Source organism: Canis lupus, chromosome 36 (assembly GCF_048164855.1).
Source record: "Canis lupus baileyi chromosome 36, mCanLup2.hap1, whole genome shotgun sequence".
In the NCBI taxonomy this organism is placed as follows: Eukaryota; Metazoa; Chordata; class Mammalia; order Carnivora; family Canidae; genus Canis; species Canis lupus.
Window position 1 is genome coordinate 19,759,439 of NC_132873.1, and position 18,107 is coordinate 19,777,545.

Genomic DNA, 18,107 nt, shown 5'->3' on the forward strand with positions numbered 1-18,107 from the left:
GGAATAGTGGTTGTTGTTATCATCTTTGCTGAAAGACTCCTGAGAGAGAAAGAAGACTGGGGAGGCCTGGAGATCTTACAAGCCCCTAGAACAAAGGCTCAAACTAGAAAGACTCCAGCTTTAGAGCTCATGGGATTGTTGGCTAGAGTTCCAACCACAAAGCAATTTTTCTGAGCAGAACCGATGATCACATGGCTCCTCAAAGGTCAGAAAGTACAAAGTAGCACCTTCCAGATGGTAGTTAGAAAGTAATGAGATTGATGATAATGCTCCACAAAACACATCCTGCCCTCCACTTCTGTTCTCTTGCTGCAGTTCTTTTTTCAAAATCAGTAGGGACTACTCTAGGAAGGGTGAAACCCACTAATCTAAGTGATTGAGACCTTGTCTTAATCTCTGGGAGTGATCTTTATTTCATATTCAACACACTGTTGCTGCTGTGTTTAAAAGCTGGCTTCAAGCGCGATTTCAAAGTATCACAGGCTACTTATTTATTACAAAGGGAAAAGGTGCCTTTACAATGGAGAAATCCAGTAGACACCACCTTTAACTAAATAATAAATTTTAACATTCCCTGTAATGAAACAAATGATAACAAATGGAATAAATATGAAGGGATATTTCTTGCCTCTTGGTGTGATATGCTGAGGACATATCATCACCTACATACTATTCTTGCCAAAAATGTTGGATCTGAATCTAATTACAAGGAAACAGACAAATTAAAATCAAGAGTAATTCTGAAAAGTGACTAGCCTATCTTCTTCAAAAATGTTGATATCATGAAAAACAAGATTCTAAAGAAATGGGACAATTAAATACAGTACTAATTCTGAGTAGAATCCTGGACTGATTGGGGGAAAAAACTATAAAGAATGTTATTGGTGGGCAGCCCGGGTGACTCAGCGGTTTAGTGCAGCCTTCGGCCCCGGGGCGTGATCCTGGAGACCCGGGATCGAGTCCCACGTTGGCCTCCCTACGTGGAGGCTGCTTCTCCCTCTGCCTGTGTCTCTGCCTCTCTCTCTCTGTGTCCCTCATGAATGAATGAATGAATGAATGAATGAATAAATAAATAAATAAATAAATAAAATCTTTTTTTTTTAAAGAACGTTATTGGTATAATTTTGAAAATTTGAATATGGACTATATATTAAAAAATAAATTTTCTTGAGTGTGGCAGTTATATTGTGGTTATGAGGAAGAAAAATCATTGCTCTTAGGACATATGTGCTGATAAGGGAAGAAATATACAAAGTCTGTAATTTAATCTCAATGGTTCAGCAATAAAATAAGTATGGTATATGTGCATATATAAAATCTGGTTTTATTTTTATGATATTAAAGGTGAGATGATCCAGGGCTAAGCAAGAAAATGAGTACATGCAACCTCTGGCAACAGGACAGTCCTGCTTAGTAGCTTTCAACACCCTTGCCCCAGGAATCTCCTTATTATTTTTTAAGACTTATTTATTTTTTTTTAGGGGGAGGGAAGAAGAGGGGCAGAGGGAGAAGGAGAGAAAGTCTCAAGCAGATTCTGCACTCAGTGGGGAGCCTGGCATGGAATTTGATCTCATGACCCTGAGATCAGGACCTGAACTGCAACCAAGAGTCATACACTTAACTGACTGAGCCACCTGCCCCAGGAATCTTTGTAGGAAAGATTGTCATGCAAACCTTGCCTCTTTAGATTCTTTTCTTTATGCATCTACCACTAGATTGGGTCACATACTGAACTAACTCACACAAGGTATCAGAGACTTATTTGACCAGCTTCCCCTTGGCAGGGTGGCAGAGGATGAACAAGTTCTAGATATTTGGTGGACATGGCAGCCCAAAACAGAGAACAGTGTGAAGTGAGAAATACCAAAGATAAAATTCAATGGTGTTGCCATTGATCCCAATGAGTCAGACTGTGTGCTGGACATTGTGCTCACAGGTGGAAAGCTGCTCTCCTATCTGTTTGCACACAGAGTGACCCTTGTCCATATTTGGATTATTTTTGGAAAGGAAACTTCAGAGGCTTTAGGATAATTAACTCTCACTTAAGAGATAAACAAGCCCTTGCCCCAATAATCAAAGGAAGCTCTCAAAACTGAAATATCTCAAGAACATCCTGATCTGGATTCATTGTTTTGCTTATTCTGGAAGACAGTACAGTGTAATGGGTAGGAGTACAGATTCTGGCATCAGAAGGCCTGAGTGCCAGTGCCAGCTAGGCCACTTATATTTGTGTGACCTCAAACAAATTACTTATCTTTCATGGCTTCAGTTTTCTGATCTGTGAAGTGAGGTAGGATTGTTATGAGGAGTAGTGAGATAAACTAAGGATGGGCCCTGGCACAGAGGAAGAACTCCATAAATATGAATGCTCATCCTTCTACTTGTGATTACTACTAGTCCGAGATCACTTAGCATTTGTCACACAGTCATTTTGCCCTTTGGAAAGAAGGTTTGGTTTTCTGAAGATGAAGGGCTTTCTAAATATGACCCATTATTTCCAGCCTGTCAACACATAAAAAAATACACTTAGCTACACTCATGTGTATAGTTTCAAATGTCCATATGATGTCTTGAAAAATGGGAGGGAAGTCTTTTATTAATATTATGAATTTTAATGAATAAATTGATCAGAAATGGAACTCCCTTGGCTAAAAATGTAGGATAAACTATAAAGTATGCAGCAAATTTTAGTAAGTTTGGTTGCTATTTTATATCTACAACCAGAAACTATTAGTAGGGGGATGATTCAGTGAGTAAGTTGCATGAGCTAGAAACTATGTTGGTTTTGTTATAGCGCTTTGGTTAAAGATAGCTACTGACTGAATTAAGTCATCTTCAAGTGGCAGGGGAGGAACGAGCCTCCCTTATAGCTTCTCATGGCTGAGAACCCTTATGTGTCTTGCCTTGCTTTCCTTCAGGGTGAGAGTTCTGTGGGGTGCTGGAGGGAATGAATAGCTACCTTGACATGAGAGCATGTCCTTGCCTGTGTCCACTGGGAGATGTACTGTTAACTCCCTTGACTTTTCTGGGGATGCATGCTTCAGGGGAGGTTTCCATAAAGGCCTGGCCTTTTCTTCTGTTTCCGGTCCTGACTCAGGCTGTGGGGCACCTGGGAGACAAGGAGAAAGCCAAGTTTTTTAGATGTCTGTGGTTTTTGCCAGCTGTCTCTTCTTTTGGAGGCCCGTCTCTCCCCTTCTCACATATGTGGTTTGGGTGGAGCTGTGTCTATTCCCTGACTGTGGGGTATGCAAGTGACTGAAGCCTAGCTAATGAACACACCTCACTGTCTTAGCTGCATTGATTGGGTCCAGATTGGGCATACAACTCACACCTGGCCAATGAGAGGAAATTCTGGTACTTTTCAAGAGCTTTTAAACAGCATATCCTTTCTAGTAGGGTTAACAGATAAGAGGTTAGCATGAAATTGCAGGAGCAATTCATGGATTTTGAAATCTATCTTTACTACCATATGGGAACATACGAATATGACCAGAAGACACCTTCTTCTAGATTCTACACTTTCTCCTCCTTTAAAAACCTTTCTCTGAAGAGGATGACCCTGGGGAGGGTCGACCATGATTTAGGAGAAGCTTACATTAGGGAGACCCACATCCCCAGTCCTTACTGGCCTGCCTGTGTTCTGTCAGGAGCACCCAAACACAGGGGGCCTACCTCTTCTGTGTGATTTTCCTTTTGGGGGGTTTTGGGTATGGAAATGAATCTCCACTGGGAAGATGAAGAGCTCTGCTGGAGGTTCACTGGCTTTAAATGGACTCCTCAGGGGATCCAGGACTCTGGGTTGTTCTTCTGAGATAGGGGGTAATTTCAAAGCCTTTGGTACCTGAGAAAAATTTTAAAATAAAACAAAACCCAACATGGCAGGTATTTTAAAACTGCTGCTTGCAGAGGACAAATGACACTGTATCTCTTTGTAAATCTAGTGCCAGGGGCTGCTGGGTGTGATGTAGCTTCAGTATTCATGGCTGGGAAGTAGAGCCAACCAACCCAGGAGCTAGCTATCTGATCCAGGAGCTAGCTGGTGCTGCTTTTTGGGAAGCCAGCAATGCCCCTCCCCTAGTCCACTCCCTCACTCCTCTGAGAAGTATAAACGTGATAGATTTAACAGCCTTCCAGACAAAATATAGTCTTTCTTTGTCTTGCAGCTGGGAAATTATGCCAGTTGGAATATAGTTGAGATTTCTGTGTTTAGGGAGGGAGGAACCTCTACATATGTTGCTAAGGGAAAAAAGCAAGGTACAGGACACTGTGCAACCTTTCAGGTTAGAAAGGGCTGAAAGTAGGAATATGCATTTGTGCTTGCTTACTTTATGTAAACTGTCTAAGCCTCAATTTCTTTTTCTGTAAAATGGGAGTAATTGTACTTCCTGCCTCATAAGTTTGCTGTATTACATGAGCTAATTATACGTAGTTACAATAATGTTTGGAATTAGAATTTCTTCTGTATTTCTTTGAGAGTAGACTCTTCTCTCATTAGGTTTAGTGCCCAATCTCGCCACTTGCAGGATATCTAGGCATCTCTACACTTCTGCGATGTGGACATAGCTAAAAATGAATCACCATGTGACAGAATCAGCAACACCTTTAGCACAGTTTTTGTGTCCTAAAAACCCCCAAATGTGTGTGTGTGTGTGTCCAGAGAGAAAAAGTCACAGAGAGAGAGAAACATGGGGGTAGTACTTAGAGCCTCCTCTTTCCAGTTATTCACAAGTCGCTGAGGGGCACATGAGTGGCACAGTTGTTTGAGTGTCCAACTCTTAGTTTCAGCTCAGGTTGTTATCTCAGTATAGTGGGATTGAGTCCTGTTTTGGGCTCCACACTCAGCATAGAGTCTACTTGGGTTTCTCTCTCCCTCTCTCTGCCCCTTCCCACCTCTCTCTCTCTCTCTCTCTCTCTCTCTTTTTCAAATAAATAAATCTTAAACAAACAAACAAACAAACAAACAGGGGCATCTGGGTGGCTAAGTGTCTGCCTTTGGCTCAGGTCATGATCCCAGGGTCTTGGAATCGAGTCCTGCTCAGGCTCCTGCTCTGCAGGGGACCTGCTTCTCCCTCTGCCTCTCTCTCTCTCTCTCTCTCTCTCAATCTCACATGAATAAGTGGGTAAAATTTTTGAAAAACAAAACAAAAGTTGCTGAAAATTTCTCTTTTTAGTCTTAACACATGAACTTGGCTCTGTGAAATGTACATGTGTGCTAGGTTTCAAGGAGTTCAGTTTCACGGGAGGAAAAATAAAAACGTTTCTCATTTTTTTAGTGTTCAAAGAGAAAAAAATGATCAGAAACACGCATAAGCATCCTTCATGTTTAGAGTTGAATGAGGAAGGAAATTCAACCAGGTATATGCAGGGTGATATTTAGGACTTCAAGACAGTAAGAAAATGATTAATCAAATGCACGCACATAGGATCTTTATGTTCCTGGCCTTCACTTTCCAGGTGCCAGCTGCCCACTAACTGCCCTTTTCTGAATACTGACCTTGTGCATATAGTCTGACAAGGTTTGCATTGAGAAATCTATGTGTAAACCCAAATGGTTTGTGTGAGGTGTGCTGACAAATCTTTAATTTCTTTATTCTAATCAAAACTTTATAGAGTTGTAATAGAGCAGAAAATACTGCCTTCCTCTGCTAAACCATATGCCTGGGTTGAAGAAAGTGTCTGGGCTGACCTGGAGTATGGGATTGAGGCTTCCCTTAGGCCTGCAGATGAGGCCTACTGTTTACTCCTGACCCAAAGGAACCTGGGAGACAGAGGGCCTTCTGGCCTGAATGGGAAGGTTTGGATCAGGTTAGACACAAGTAATCTGAGAAAATCCTGAACAGACTGAAAATAATATCCCTCATTGGCATCAGGTCCACCTGGAATGCCTGTGGCTCCTTCAGCGGCACTTCAGAGGATATGCATCTCCACCATGAACTAACATTGCTCTAGTTCCTAATCTGAGACGAGATACTTTCACAGGAATGCATCATCTCATTTCATCCTTCCATCAGCCTGTGAAGTGGGCATTATCATCTGTGTGCACAGATGAGATCAGTGCAGCTCAGAGGGCTGAGGGACCTGCTTGAATTCACGCAGCTGCTACAGGGCAGAGCTTTCCAGAGCCCCTGTTTGCTTCTGCTCGGCACAGTTAACTTCATACCACTGGAAGACCCCCATAGAATTGCAAAGCAGGACAAGGCCAGAGAGCTAGGAACATTCCTGGGGCAGGGGGGAGGTGTACTTGACTTTTGAAAAGATTGGTAAAACTGCCACACCCACTGTATTCAAAGGTGACAGATCTTCAATTAAGCAAAACTATTGCTGGATTCAGGATCTCCAGCTTTTTGAGTTTGAAGTGGGTCAATTGTTTGGGAGCTCAAATTCTGTCCTTACATATTTACAGATCACCCCCAGCCCCTTAAAAGCATAAAGGACTCTGTTGCCACCAGAGTGCGGTAATATCATGCATTTTAAGGTAGAACTGAGAGCTGTTGAAACTTCTTGTTCTTCACTATTTTCCACATTTAATAAATTATAACAGTTTTATTTCAGCTCCACATGGTGAGCTCAATAGCGAGTAAGGCCATTTCTCTGTTTGAGATGTCCCTTTGAGTTGCCTCGTTCCTAGATTGAGATTAATTTTTTAAGGGCAAGCACGCATGCGCACATGCACACACATGCACACATGTACACACAACCTTTTTCTTCTTCACTTCCCCAGCTGTGTTTTTCTCTGAACCAGTAGCAGGTGCTATAGGAGGGAAAAGGCATCTTTCAGCAGGAGGCTCCTGTAACAAGTGGCTGCTTCTGCCCTTGTAGAGTTTTATATTCCCTTGTCTTTCTGTAGAAACAGGATGGGAATGAGAACTTATTAGAGGATGGACAGTTGACCTTCAGCTTTTATCACTTTTGGGTTAATAGGAATACAGGTAAGAACAGGAGCTGAGACAGCCATGGCTTTAGCTGAGGCAGGTTCGGGGAGTCCTAATCTCATTACCTGGGTTGAGTTCTTGCTGGCAAGTCAGGTGATGGAGAGAAGGATAACGATAATAGTAACAGTTGACACATAGTAAGTGCTAAATATAGGAAAAGGATTATATAAAGTATTTCACATCCAGTAACTCACCTAATCCCCATAATAGTCTTATGAAGGTATTATTGTTATCCCCATTCTACAGATGGGGAAAACCGAGCCTCAGCAAGATCAAATACCTTGCCCAAGATCACAACTAGAAGAGTGGGGGTAATTTACACCCAGGCAGTCTGATTGAAGAATGCGTGTGCTTGAGTACTAGGCAAAAAGGAGGCTGTCGGCCTTGTTGCCACCTTCTGCTGGACTTTGGCTGTTACTTTCTAAAATGACAGGTATGAGGAAGTGACATTCGGCGTGCCTCAGTGCTCTCAAATGAACTCTGCATGATTAGGGATACCCAGATTAACAAGTAAGACATTTGGCTTCTTACCGCTGAGATCTGCCTTTCTATTGGGGAAGGCTCCTCCATAGAATGTAATGTGGGATTTGTCACTCAGGAGCCAAGAATGATCGATGTGGGCATGCCCAAAGGCCCTTCGGGAGGTTTGCTGTATTTTTTCATTGTGGCTCTCCTTTGAAGTGTGTGTACGATGGTGATTCTCTATTGATGTGTCCTGGGGAATGACAGATACACATTCCTGTAAACAGGCTTTGTAAAGAAACAGAGCTGGTTCCTTTAACAGTCAGATCTTGTGGCTAGACTGTTGTTGCAAGGAAGGAACCTCTTTGGCAGCCTAGGAAGATAAACAAGGTTGTATGAGTATGATCTCTAATGCTATTTGTTGTAATAAAACATTTTATTATTATGAGAGAAAGAATGACCTTTAACCATGCCTGATATATAGTTTTTTTTTTATATAGTGCTTTCTTGCAAAGAAATTAAAAGTCAAAATGAAGCTCTGTATCTTTGTCTGTATGCATTGTAAAATGTCTCTCCCTCTGCCCTTCTACCCAGTGGTACCTCTCTTCTCCCCCTTTCCAGCTCACAGTGGCATGTGATTTTCTTGTAAGTCAAATGAGCTTAAAGATAGTAGCATGTGTCGTGTATGTTGTTCTGAACCACTGTCATCTTGTACACACACACATACACACACACACACACACACACATACACTCATACACATAGGCCTTAGAGTTTAGAAACCATTTATATATTTTAATGCATTTAATCCTCATAGTAGCCTAGTGAATATGATATGATATGTATAATAACAGCTCCATTTTACAAAGGAGGTAATTCAGGCTCAAAGTCAGTTAAGTTTCTTTATCATGTTCACCACAACTTGTCAAATGCAGGACCCAAACCAGGCCTTTTCCAATTCTAAGGCCAAGAGCTCTTTTCTCTAAAGAAGATTTCAGCTGCCAAGATGGGGTGAAGACTGTAGGGGGACTCTGTGGTTACGTAAATTTGGAAAACCATAAGTTAAAGTTAAACCAACTACTTCAAATGGTCCATATTCACACATGCCCTGTGATTCTCTGGGAGGAGACCATGGTATGCAGCATTTCCCAAATGTATTTGGCCAGGAAATTCTTTCTTTCTTTCTTTCTTTCTTCCTTTCTTTCTTTCTTTCTTTCTTTCTTTCTTTCTTTCTTTCTTTCTTTCTTTCTTTCTTTCTCTTTCTTTCTTTTTTAAAGATTATATTTATTTATTTGTCAGAGAGGGGGAGAGAGAACAAGAGAGAGCAAGCATGCACACAAGCAGGGGGAGTGGGAGGCAGGGGAGAGGGAGAACCAGGCTTCTTGCTGAGCAGAGAGCCTGATATGTGGCTTGATCTCAGGACCCTGGGATCATGACCTGAGCCAAAGGCAGACGCTTAACTGACTGAGCCACCCAGGTGCCTACAAAATGCTTTTTTTCATCAAGCAGCTGGCAGTGTTCCACATGTGACACTTTGGGAAACTGTGGTCAATAGGCTTAAAGTACTCTTCCTTTCTCTGGGGGAACCCCAAAGAATGGTGAAAAAAGGGCATATCCCCTCTGAAGTCATGAACAATGACAGAAGGGAGCCTATTAGAAATGGTACCTCTGCCTGGGTTTCATCTTTCTGCCATGACTGCTTCCTGAGTGGCGGCAAGTGAATCCCCTGACTGCTGTGGTTCGTGGCTACAGAGCCCTGGTCCACATGTCCACCGGCCCCAGCTTCCCCTCCAGCCAGGCCCTGTTGACCTGCAAAGGTAAACAGTGGATCAGCCTTGTAAACCCAGATATGGGCACTGTGTTATTAGCTGCTTCCAAACTACCTTCCTTCTTGATCTTTGGAGCAAAAGTGTTGATCAAGGCCCTTGTTCCTCTTCCCTCCTTATTTGTGTTTCTGCTAGTACCTTCATGGAAGTGGCAGCCAGGTCTCTAGAGCAGAACTGCACTAGGAATCAGGAGGCTCAGGACTGAGTCTTCATTTCTTGGACTCAGTTTCCTCATCTGTAAAATGGGGATACTGATCCCTTGCCCTTGCTTCCTCACAGAGTTGTCTGGAACTCATGTAAAATCATGAATGTGATGGTCCTTTGCAAACTGAGGGACTGGAGGGTGACGGTGATGTGATTGTGGTGGGGCTGCCCTGCAGCCCTGCTCTGTTGCCGTTGAAATGCTCTGTCTGAAGCCCTTGGTTTCCTGGGCTGTCTGCTGGTTGTTTACTTGTGGGCAAAGCTCTGCTGAATGCACTGTGATGGACGGCTGCTTAGCTCTCTGAACTTACCCTGTCTGTGCAACCCTCAGGAAGGATCTGAGTCAACAGATGACTCCAGCATGGTTAACAAATCTTTCATCGATGGGGTAAAGGGTCCTGCAGCTATTTTCATCACTTGCTCAAGGTAGATTTATTGCTGAAACTATCTGGCAAACCTTTGTTGTTTGGAGCTGCTTTAGCAACACCTCTACTCTCGGCATGCTGCTCTGTGGAACAGTGTAGGGCTGTCTTTCACCCAGGGGCTCTGGGAGTTGTTCAGGGGCCCTGCATAAGCTGGAACTCCAGACTTCTGGAGGCTCCCAGCCAGCCTCACCTTCCCTCTATATTCCCCAACCCTCATCATTCCCTGCGTCATTCCCTTCCTTGGTGTCATTGGATCAAAAGCCAAATGCCCCCTCTTGAGGCTACTCCCTCCCTCCAGCTCTTGTTCCTTTGCCTACTGGCTCCTGACAGTGCTTGGGTCTGAGCTGATGCTAAGAATGTTGGTAGAACAGAGGCAGACTCAGACTCAGGTTCAGAGGGGTCTGCTCAGGTTTTAGTGGTCCAGAGAAACCTGATGAGCCCTTGGGACCCCCGCAATCTGAGGAGACCCAGGTCCTCATTAGGCCTGCCTTAAGAGGGCCTCCACACCTCCATACGGGGTGTGGCACTAAAGACCTTTTTGTATATTCTAGAATTATTCTTTGGCAACAAGTCAGACTTCAGGTCCATGCTTTCTGGTCAGATTCACCTGGAACCAAATGTATTTCTGAGGGTAGAGGAAGTGAAACTCTGGCCAAGTGGCCACTCACTTGGTGAATAGCCTTATATGGTAGACTGTCTAAGTTGGATCAAGGGGCACTGTGAGTAGGGGGATATAGAGAAGCATTCTTCTTTTTGGCTGTATCCCAGTGATATTGACTATATGACTCAATCTATTCAAGGGAAACCAAGATTTTTCTCAGTAAACATCATCTCTGGCTCATTTGCTTATGCTTAATAGAAACAGGTGTGCAAGCAAGATATTGGAAGTTTCAGTTGTTGAAAGGAGATCACAAAACTTGGTCTCTCTGTCTCAAAATATGGATTAAGATTACCCAAATAATGTGAACTGGAGTAGCAATTTAGAGATCTTACAGAGTTTTTTTTACCTCTGTCCTCTTCTGTGATTTTTTTTTTTTTTTTTTTACAACAACCCAGAGAGGGTAGAATGCAGATACCATTACTACCATTTTACAAATGAGCAAACCAAGGATTCAGGGAGTATAAGTGACATGACCAACATCACATTGTTGGGGAAATCTTATATTTGTAGTTAGGACTTTTCCTACTTTTTGAAATAAAGTGTCTGGAAAAAAGAGGTAGGCCAAGAGGAGATGAAGTTAAAACCGATAAAACCATCAGTCAGGGTTCAAGTTACAGCCTCTGAGCTGTTTTTACTTCTTTGCAAATTGATTTTTGAGCCATGTGATCATGAGCAATGGAGCATTGCAATTAGTAATTATGCTTAAAAACACAAGGTAGGGAGGGCTCTATACCTAACATTTATTGAGCACTTACTATGTGCCAGATACTGTATTATCCCATTTAATTCCAACATCTAGTCTTATAAGGCAAAAGTGGGCATGGCCATCTCTACTTTATAAATGAGGAAACTGAAGCCCAGAGAGGTCACATGGCTTGGGATCTGGTGCTAATTGGTACATGTTTAATTACAATTCTATATGGACTCTGTTTTCTTTCTGATTGTTACAGCTCCTTGGCATATGGCAGTAATTAAGGAAATCACTTAATCTCTTAGGTGTGCAGTGTTGATCTACTCCCAGAATGAAATTACTGCAGTCCCCTGTCCAGTATTTATAGACCTTAGGGCATCAAAATCTAAGGATATTAACTGAAGACAGTAGGATTTTTGAAGAGAGAGGGTATAATGCAATGTCAAAATGGGGTACCACCTGGGGAAGGACAGAGGGTTACAACACAGGAGCATTACCTGAGCAAATTCACCCATTCCCTGGAAATGGATGGCCCAGAAACTTGATCTCTTTAGTGTCCCAGAATCAACTGGTTTAAGGGATGTTGACCCACATTAGCAAAGTGTATAGAGACTCTATAAGCCAGGGTATGAATTTATGAAGAGAAATACAATGGCTTGACCAGCATATTTCCTGTAGATGAACTATATGTGGATCAGGTTATGACCAAAATTCCCTGGTTCCAGAGTCAAGACTTAGAGGAGGTATATGACAGGAATGTTTAATGAGAACCTGCCACATTCTTCTCCATTCATTTGATAGATCAGATATTCTACTTATCCTGGCCAGATCCTTTCCCAAGGACAAGACTTGGTTAGGGACTATCATTAATCCTGGAAAATTCCTTTTTCATTTCAGAAAAATTAACTTTTTATTATTAGGCTCTTGTTTCCTTCTCTTTTCTCAAAAACTGGCACTAGCCAATGCCTTATTCTTTGTCCATTAGTGCCTCAGTCATCTTTTCCTATCTCCCTTGGCAAGGCAATTTCTGGCTCTTTTATTGTTTCAAGTTCCCAAGAATAACTTTGATAAGTAAAATCCCCATAGTACTGAACAGCTTACAGACAATTCACAATAATAATCTGCACAGTAATGAGGCAGGTCTTAGTACATTCATTACAGAGATGAGCAAACAGAAGCTCAAAGAGGTTAAGTGACTTGCTCAAGATCTTATATCTAGTAAGAAAGAGAACAGGCATTGCTCCAAAGCTTGTACTTTTTTTCTTATGATATTGCCACAAAACCATAGAATTAAAGAATGTTAGAGTAGAACAGGCCTAAGAAATCATCTAAAATCTAGAGTCTAGACCTGTACCACTTAATACAGTAGCCAATAGCCACGTGTAGCTATTTAGATATAAATTAATTACAAGTAAGTAAAAATTTAAAATTCCATTTCACAGCCACACTACATTTCAAGTGCTCAACAGCTGCATGTGGCTAATGGCTACTGATTGGCTATAGCACACATTATAGAATATATATATTATATTCTATATATACACATATATAATATATATCATAGAATAATCCATCATTTCAGAAAGTATCGTTGGATGGTGCTGGTCTAGACTCTAAAGACAATGAAACCCAGAATCCTTAGGTTTTATTTTTGGGAACTCCATTTTAAGTGTTAAAAATCCAAATATTTGAGATCTGGTCATAAAATCAACATGTACCTTGTTCAAAAGTTTTTCCTTGTTGAATCCAAAATGGAGGGAAGACAGGCAGGAGATGGTATTTTGGGGGTACACCTGAAAGATCCTGTTGTAGCCTGAGATTCTTTGGTACATTAAGTTGATTGTTCTGGAGCAGCACAGAATCCTTGATGTATCCTGAAGAGTAGGTCAGGAGTCATTGGTAGAAATAATGGTTGCTAGTTCAGAGGTCTTGGAGATAACTACAAGGTTCCCCACTTACACTAGTCTTGGCTTTGGACATTGCCCATTAAAGAAGACAATTAGAAAATGGGAGGGATTAAAAATCAGATAGAACCCATAGAAGGTTTTCTGTTCAGTGTCTTGGGTACTTCTGGTCCTGGGCCTCAAGTGTGCTTCTTCCACTTCACCATTCCCAAGAACTGGGTCTCCCTGGTGGAAGAGACATGGCTGCTGCTTTGGGGTTGGGTAAAAGCCTCCTCCTGCTTCAAGAGGAGAATCCAAAGGTTTCTCTTGGATGTTATCCTACTTATTTCTGTAGGCCCCATGATTCTCAATTCAGTTATTCTACAAATATTTATTGGGGGCTTACCATGGCTAGGCATGGGCCCTTTTTAGAGGCACTAATAGTCTATTGGAGAGACGAAGCTCTCCTTTGTTTAGCTGTGTGGCCCCAAATGTCACTGAGATATAAGGGCAGAAAATAGGGAGCTCAATATTGGCTGGAGTTGTCAGAGAAGCATTTGTAGAGAATGTGGGTCTGAAGTGTGTGGAAGTTATTATAGGGACAGAAAGACGGGACCAGAAAACATACTAGCCTCACAAAGGTAGTGAGCTCTGAGATGTGAGTCCCTGGCAGAGCCCTTTGGGCCAGTGATCTCGTACCACAGTATTGCTACTGTTCCTCCAGCTTGAGGGTCTCATTCTCAAGAGGTGCTTTGGTAATGAATTATGGCAAAGGGGCCCAAGAATGCACTCACACATGAATCTTTTCTTAAACTACACAATGTAGCCCTATGATTTCCATAGAAGGGTCTGAGATGTGTTTTGATGTTAAGTGGGGTTCTTATCCTTGAAGATGTTGGACCTGGCCTCTGAGGCAGTGGTCTGGTCTTTCCTCTGCCCCCACCCAATGATAAACATATCTTTGGTTAAGAGGCTTTTTCTCAGAAGTGTTAAATAAATGGAACTGCCTATAATGCTGGGCCTGCCATGAAAGTAAAACCAATTACTGGACAAAACCCACATCTCATTTTCCTTTAAGTCATCACTTACTGGGGAGAGAGCTGTTTTCTCTCCTTTCCCAAGGTAAACCTATAAAACAAGAAGCAAGTCAGTCTTCCTCTGGTCCTGTCTGTTTGTACTGAAGTAATGGCAAACACCCAGTGGGTGCTGGCAAATCCTATTTCTCACTCCTCTCATCCCCAACAGGTTTGCCAAATAAAATAGGAGATGTCCAGTTAAAATTGAATTTCAGAGAAACAGTGAATAATTTTTAAGCAAAAATATGTACCAAATATTGCAAGTTTAATTCTGTGTGTGTGTGTGTATGTGTGTGTGTGTGTGTGTGTATGTCTGTGCAGGTCTCTGTGTGTATGCATTAAACCTGGCAACTTGAATCCCCAGTAGTTTCCTGTTTTCATTTTTAAGCCTTTATAGAGTACATTTGAAGTCTCTGTTCAGCATAAGGGCAGGCCTTCTGCTGAAGGCCTAACATTTCTACTTCCTGGAGGATCTGAGATCACTTCAGAAGGCAACTCAGGAATGTTGGGGTGAATGTGGAGCTGGGGGTGAATATAGGATTTGCCTTCTAGTCCCAGCCCTGCTTTTGGCTGAATGATTTTGGATGTATTGCTTTGTCCCCCATCCCCAGGGCCTCTTTTTCCTTGTCTTGTAAAAGACAGAGATTGATCTGGAGGATCTAAAGTCTCTGAGTGGGGAAGGTTGGGAAGAAAGTTTTGCTTGGGATGTGGAGTGTGGAAGTCCTAAGAGGAGCTAGAGAGAAGGCAAAACTTCAGGTTGTATGTTCTTCTGCAAATGTGGGGGAGGATAAAGGGCAAAAGGTATGATAGAGGCTCTCAGTTCCCAAGCTTGAGCACCTTTGCCTTAACACAAAATTGTACCTGAAATTCTAGCATTTCAGGACTTGATGGAAAACACACCCTCACATCAGAATTCAAGGCAGGGCATCACAGGGTGTATTGGTGTATCCTCCCATTGCCCCACTGACCTGCACATTGGAGCCTGTACATGGTGTCAGGGGGCCATGTCTGCAAGAGGCCTCGCAGGTATCTCTTGGCTGAATACCCAGGCTGCATCTGCCGTTGGGCCTGGGTCTCTGGTTGGCTTCGGAAGTGGAGGTACGGTTGCCAGGCTCTGTCCTGTTCCCTCTGTGGGGACACCAGTCAGGAAACAGCATGGCTGCTGAGTCCTGAACCTCCCAGTGATACAGGCTGGTTAGCATGATCCTCCTGGATAATCTGGGAGCCTCCTGGAAGGTGCCTCAGGGCACCCGAAACAGATGCCTCAGCCAGCAAACATAAACCAAAAACCCACAGAGCAAAGCACTGAAAGGCCTCTGCAGATTTGCAGTTGGAAGGAGAAGGAGAAATGAGAAATTCCAGACCCCATCTTGAGACAAAGCCTCAGAAAAGAATAAGAACCTCAAAGAAAACACATTACTTAGTTCAGCCTGTGGAAATAATTTTAGTACCTTAAAAAGTGGTCCTGTAGGGCAATGGGAAAGTCAGCTCAACAAGTCAGCATCGGCAGTTAATGTTTGCAATGTGAATAATGGGACAAACTATGTTCATGTTAATGGGAAGCCTGGCATTTTGAAAATATCTGGCTCTGCTACATTTCATTTCAGCCCAGGAGAATTTTCTGGGAACCTACCTGCTAAAGTCAGTTCTACTGTATAAGGCATCATGGGGAATAAGTGTGAATATGAACATCTCACACTTAGCTGGGGATATATATTCTACAAAGAACTTTCACCTCATTATAATCCTTTAATGTGGGTGAGTTAATAATATAACTAATTAAATTATGCAGAACTCTCTAAGGATGATCAGTTAAGAACAAGAATAGCAAAGATGTGGACTTGTTTTGACATCTATCTGCCTCCCCCTTGTCCCTGTAGACATCACCAATCAATCATGCCATTCTTGACTGATGAACAGATTGTGATTTCAGAGTCCTTCTTTTACAAACTTTTAAAGGATTTATTTATTTATTTGAGAGAGAAAGAGAGGGAGAAAGAGAAAGAATGAGAGTGGGGGAAAGGAAAGAGGAAGAGGGAGAGACAGAATTCCAAGCAGATTTGGTGCTGAGCGTGAAGCCTGACACAGGACTTGATCTCATGACCCTGAGATCATGACCTGAGCTGAAACCAAGAGTTGGATGCTGAGCCAACTGAGGCACCTAGGCACTCCATTCTCTTATAAATTTTTTTAAAAATTGATGCATAATTTATGTATGATAACATGCACAGAGATAAAATGTTCAGTTTAATAAAATCTGACAATTGTATACACCTTTGTAACCACCACACAAAACAAAATATAGCCCAGAAATCTCCCTCATATTACTTGCTGGTCAATTTTTCCACACCCATCAGGTAATCACCGTTGTTGAGGTTAGTAAGCCACTGGCCTGGGTAACTTTGCTAAATCCTGCCGGAACTTCTCAAAGAAAAATGGTTAAATTTTAAAAAGTAAAGAAAAAAGAAAAAATATGATGGAAATAAAGAACCTGCTTAATGTGGAGAGAAAGGCGTTAGGTATTGGTTTCTTGCTCTGCTGGGCAAATCTATGGTTTGCTCCCGTTCTGATGTATTCAGGAGATCAAAATGCCACAGAAGGATAGCCTACAGCTGTAGCTGAGAAATCAAGACCACCAGAGACTCCAGCTAAAGAGAAGGCTGAGAAGCCAAAGTCCATAGGACAAAGGAATACATCTGCTGAGGAGAGAGAAACAGGTACCCAGGGTAGACATTCATTCATTCATTCATTCATTCATTCATTCATACAGTGTATCAAATAAGATGCCAGGCACTGGGGGAATAGGGACAAATAAGACAAACTGATAACTAACAAATAATTTGAGTAACAGAGAAAAGAAAGCATGGCTAATTATTCAATTGGCTGTATTCTTTAAGAATTTGTAAATTAAATGAATGTTTAGAATCCAAACAGAGCATCCAGATGTCTTTGAGGTCTGGATATTTTATGTGGCAGGTAGTTCAAATGCAAAAATATCCCAAATAATTCAGTCCCACATAAATCTTGAGGATTTTTCTAGAGGATAAGAAAGAATTATAGAGGGCAGCCCAGGTGGCTCAGTGGTTTAGCACTGTCTTCAGCCCAGGGCATGATCTTGGAGACCCAGAATCGAGTCCTGAGTTGGGCTCCCTGCATGGAGCCTGCTTCTCCCTCTGCCTGTGTCTCTGCCTCTTTCTGTGTGTGTGTCTCTCATGGATAAGTAAATAAAATCTTAAAAAAAAGAAAAGAAAAGAAGAGAAGAGAAAAAAGAAAGAAAGAAAGAAAGAAAGAAAGAAAGAAAGAAAGAAAGAAAGAAAGAAAGAATTATAGAATGGGCAGTGGACGCAAAGTGACTCAAGTTCTCGTGCACTCCATTTTTTTCATTTGGTCACATAATAATCTTTACTGAGCATCTTCTATGTGCCGGGCGCTGTGGTAAGCCATGGAATATGAAGCCATTTGATCTAAGGCCTTTTCTGGGTGAATTGGAACTTCATTTCCTCCCTGAAAATCTTTGCTTCAAATGACTCCTCTCTGAATGAAACAAGACCTAGCCTCCTCTGAGAAGCTGTGGTCCCTATGTAGATGGCATTATGCACTGTTTGATCTGGACAAGAGCCCCTTGTTGTTTCCCATTTGTGAGTAGTTTTGAAGTATCAGCTTGGTTCTGAAGCTTTACTGGGCAACTTGGTAAATGGGGCAGAGAGTTACTGAGAAGAGTAGGGAATCTTTTGTCCTGGAATTTGGGGTATCTTATATATATATTTGCCTATACTTTGAGAGCTGATCTTGGACTCTGTGTTAGTTTCCTATTGCTGCTTTTTAAAAGATTTTATTTATTTGAGAGGGAGAGCAAGAGCGAGAGCGAGAGAGAAAGAGAGCAGAGAGTGCACACAGAGGGAAGGGGAAGCAGACTCTCCACTGAGCACAGAGCCTGAAGTGGGCCTCAG

The 18,107-nt window shown here is 42.2% G+C and overlaps 1 protein-coding gene and 1 long non-coding RNA gene across 12 annotated transcripts in view; one reads left to right on the forward strand and one right to left on the reverse strand.

The window, feature by feature from the left end:
* KIAA2012 (KIAA2012 ortholog) overlaps positions 1-18,107 on the reverse strand; it is a 130,364-nt gene that overhangs the window by 97,970 nt on the left and 14,287 nt on the right. For 8 of the 10 annotated variants that reach the window (XM_072812716.1, XM_072812717.1, XM_072812718.1 and 5 more), the window contains exons 3-9: positions 15,126-15,285; positions 12,917-13,072; positions 9,061-9,203; positions 7,464-7,647; positions 6,699-6,841; positions 3,673-3,841; positions 2,960-3,109 (exon numbers count right to left, since the gene is read on the reverse strand). In XM_072812716.1, the coding sequence (XP_072668817.1) occupies positions 2,960-3,109; positions 3,673-3,841; positions 6,699-6,841; positions 7,464-7,647; positions 9,061-9,203; positions 12,917-13,072; positions 15,126-15,285 (1,105 nt within the window). The remainder of the gene's footprint in view (positions 1-2,959; positions 3,110-3,672; positions 3,842-6,698; positions 6,842-7,463; positions 7,648-9,060; positions 9,204-12,916; positions 13,073-15,125; positions 15,286-18,107) is intronic. The other 2 variants (XM_072812720.1, XM_072812723.1) reach the window with 2 other exon arrangements.
* The window catches only part of LOC140625452 (uncharacterized), a 172,917-nt gene that overhangs the window by 23,794 nt on the left and 131,016 nt on the right, over positions 1-18,107 (forward strand). The gene's annotated exons all lie outside the window — the stretch shown is intronic.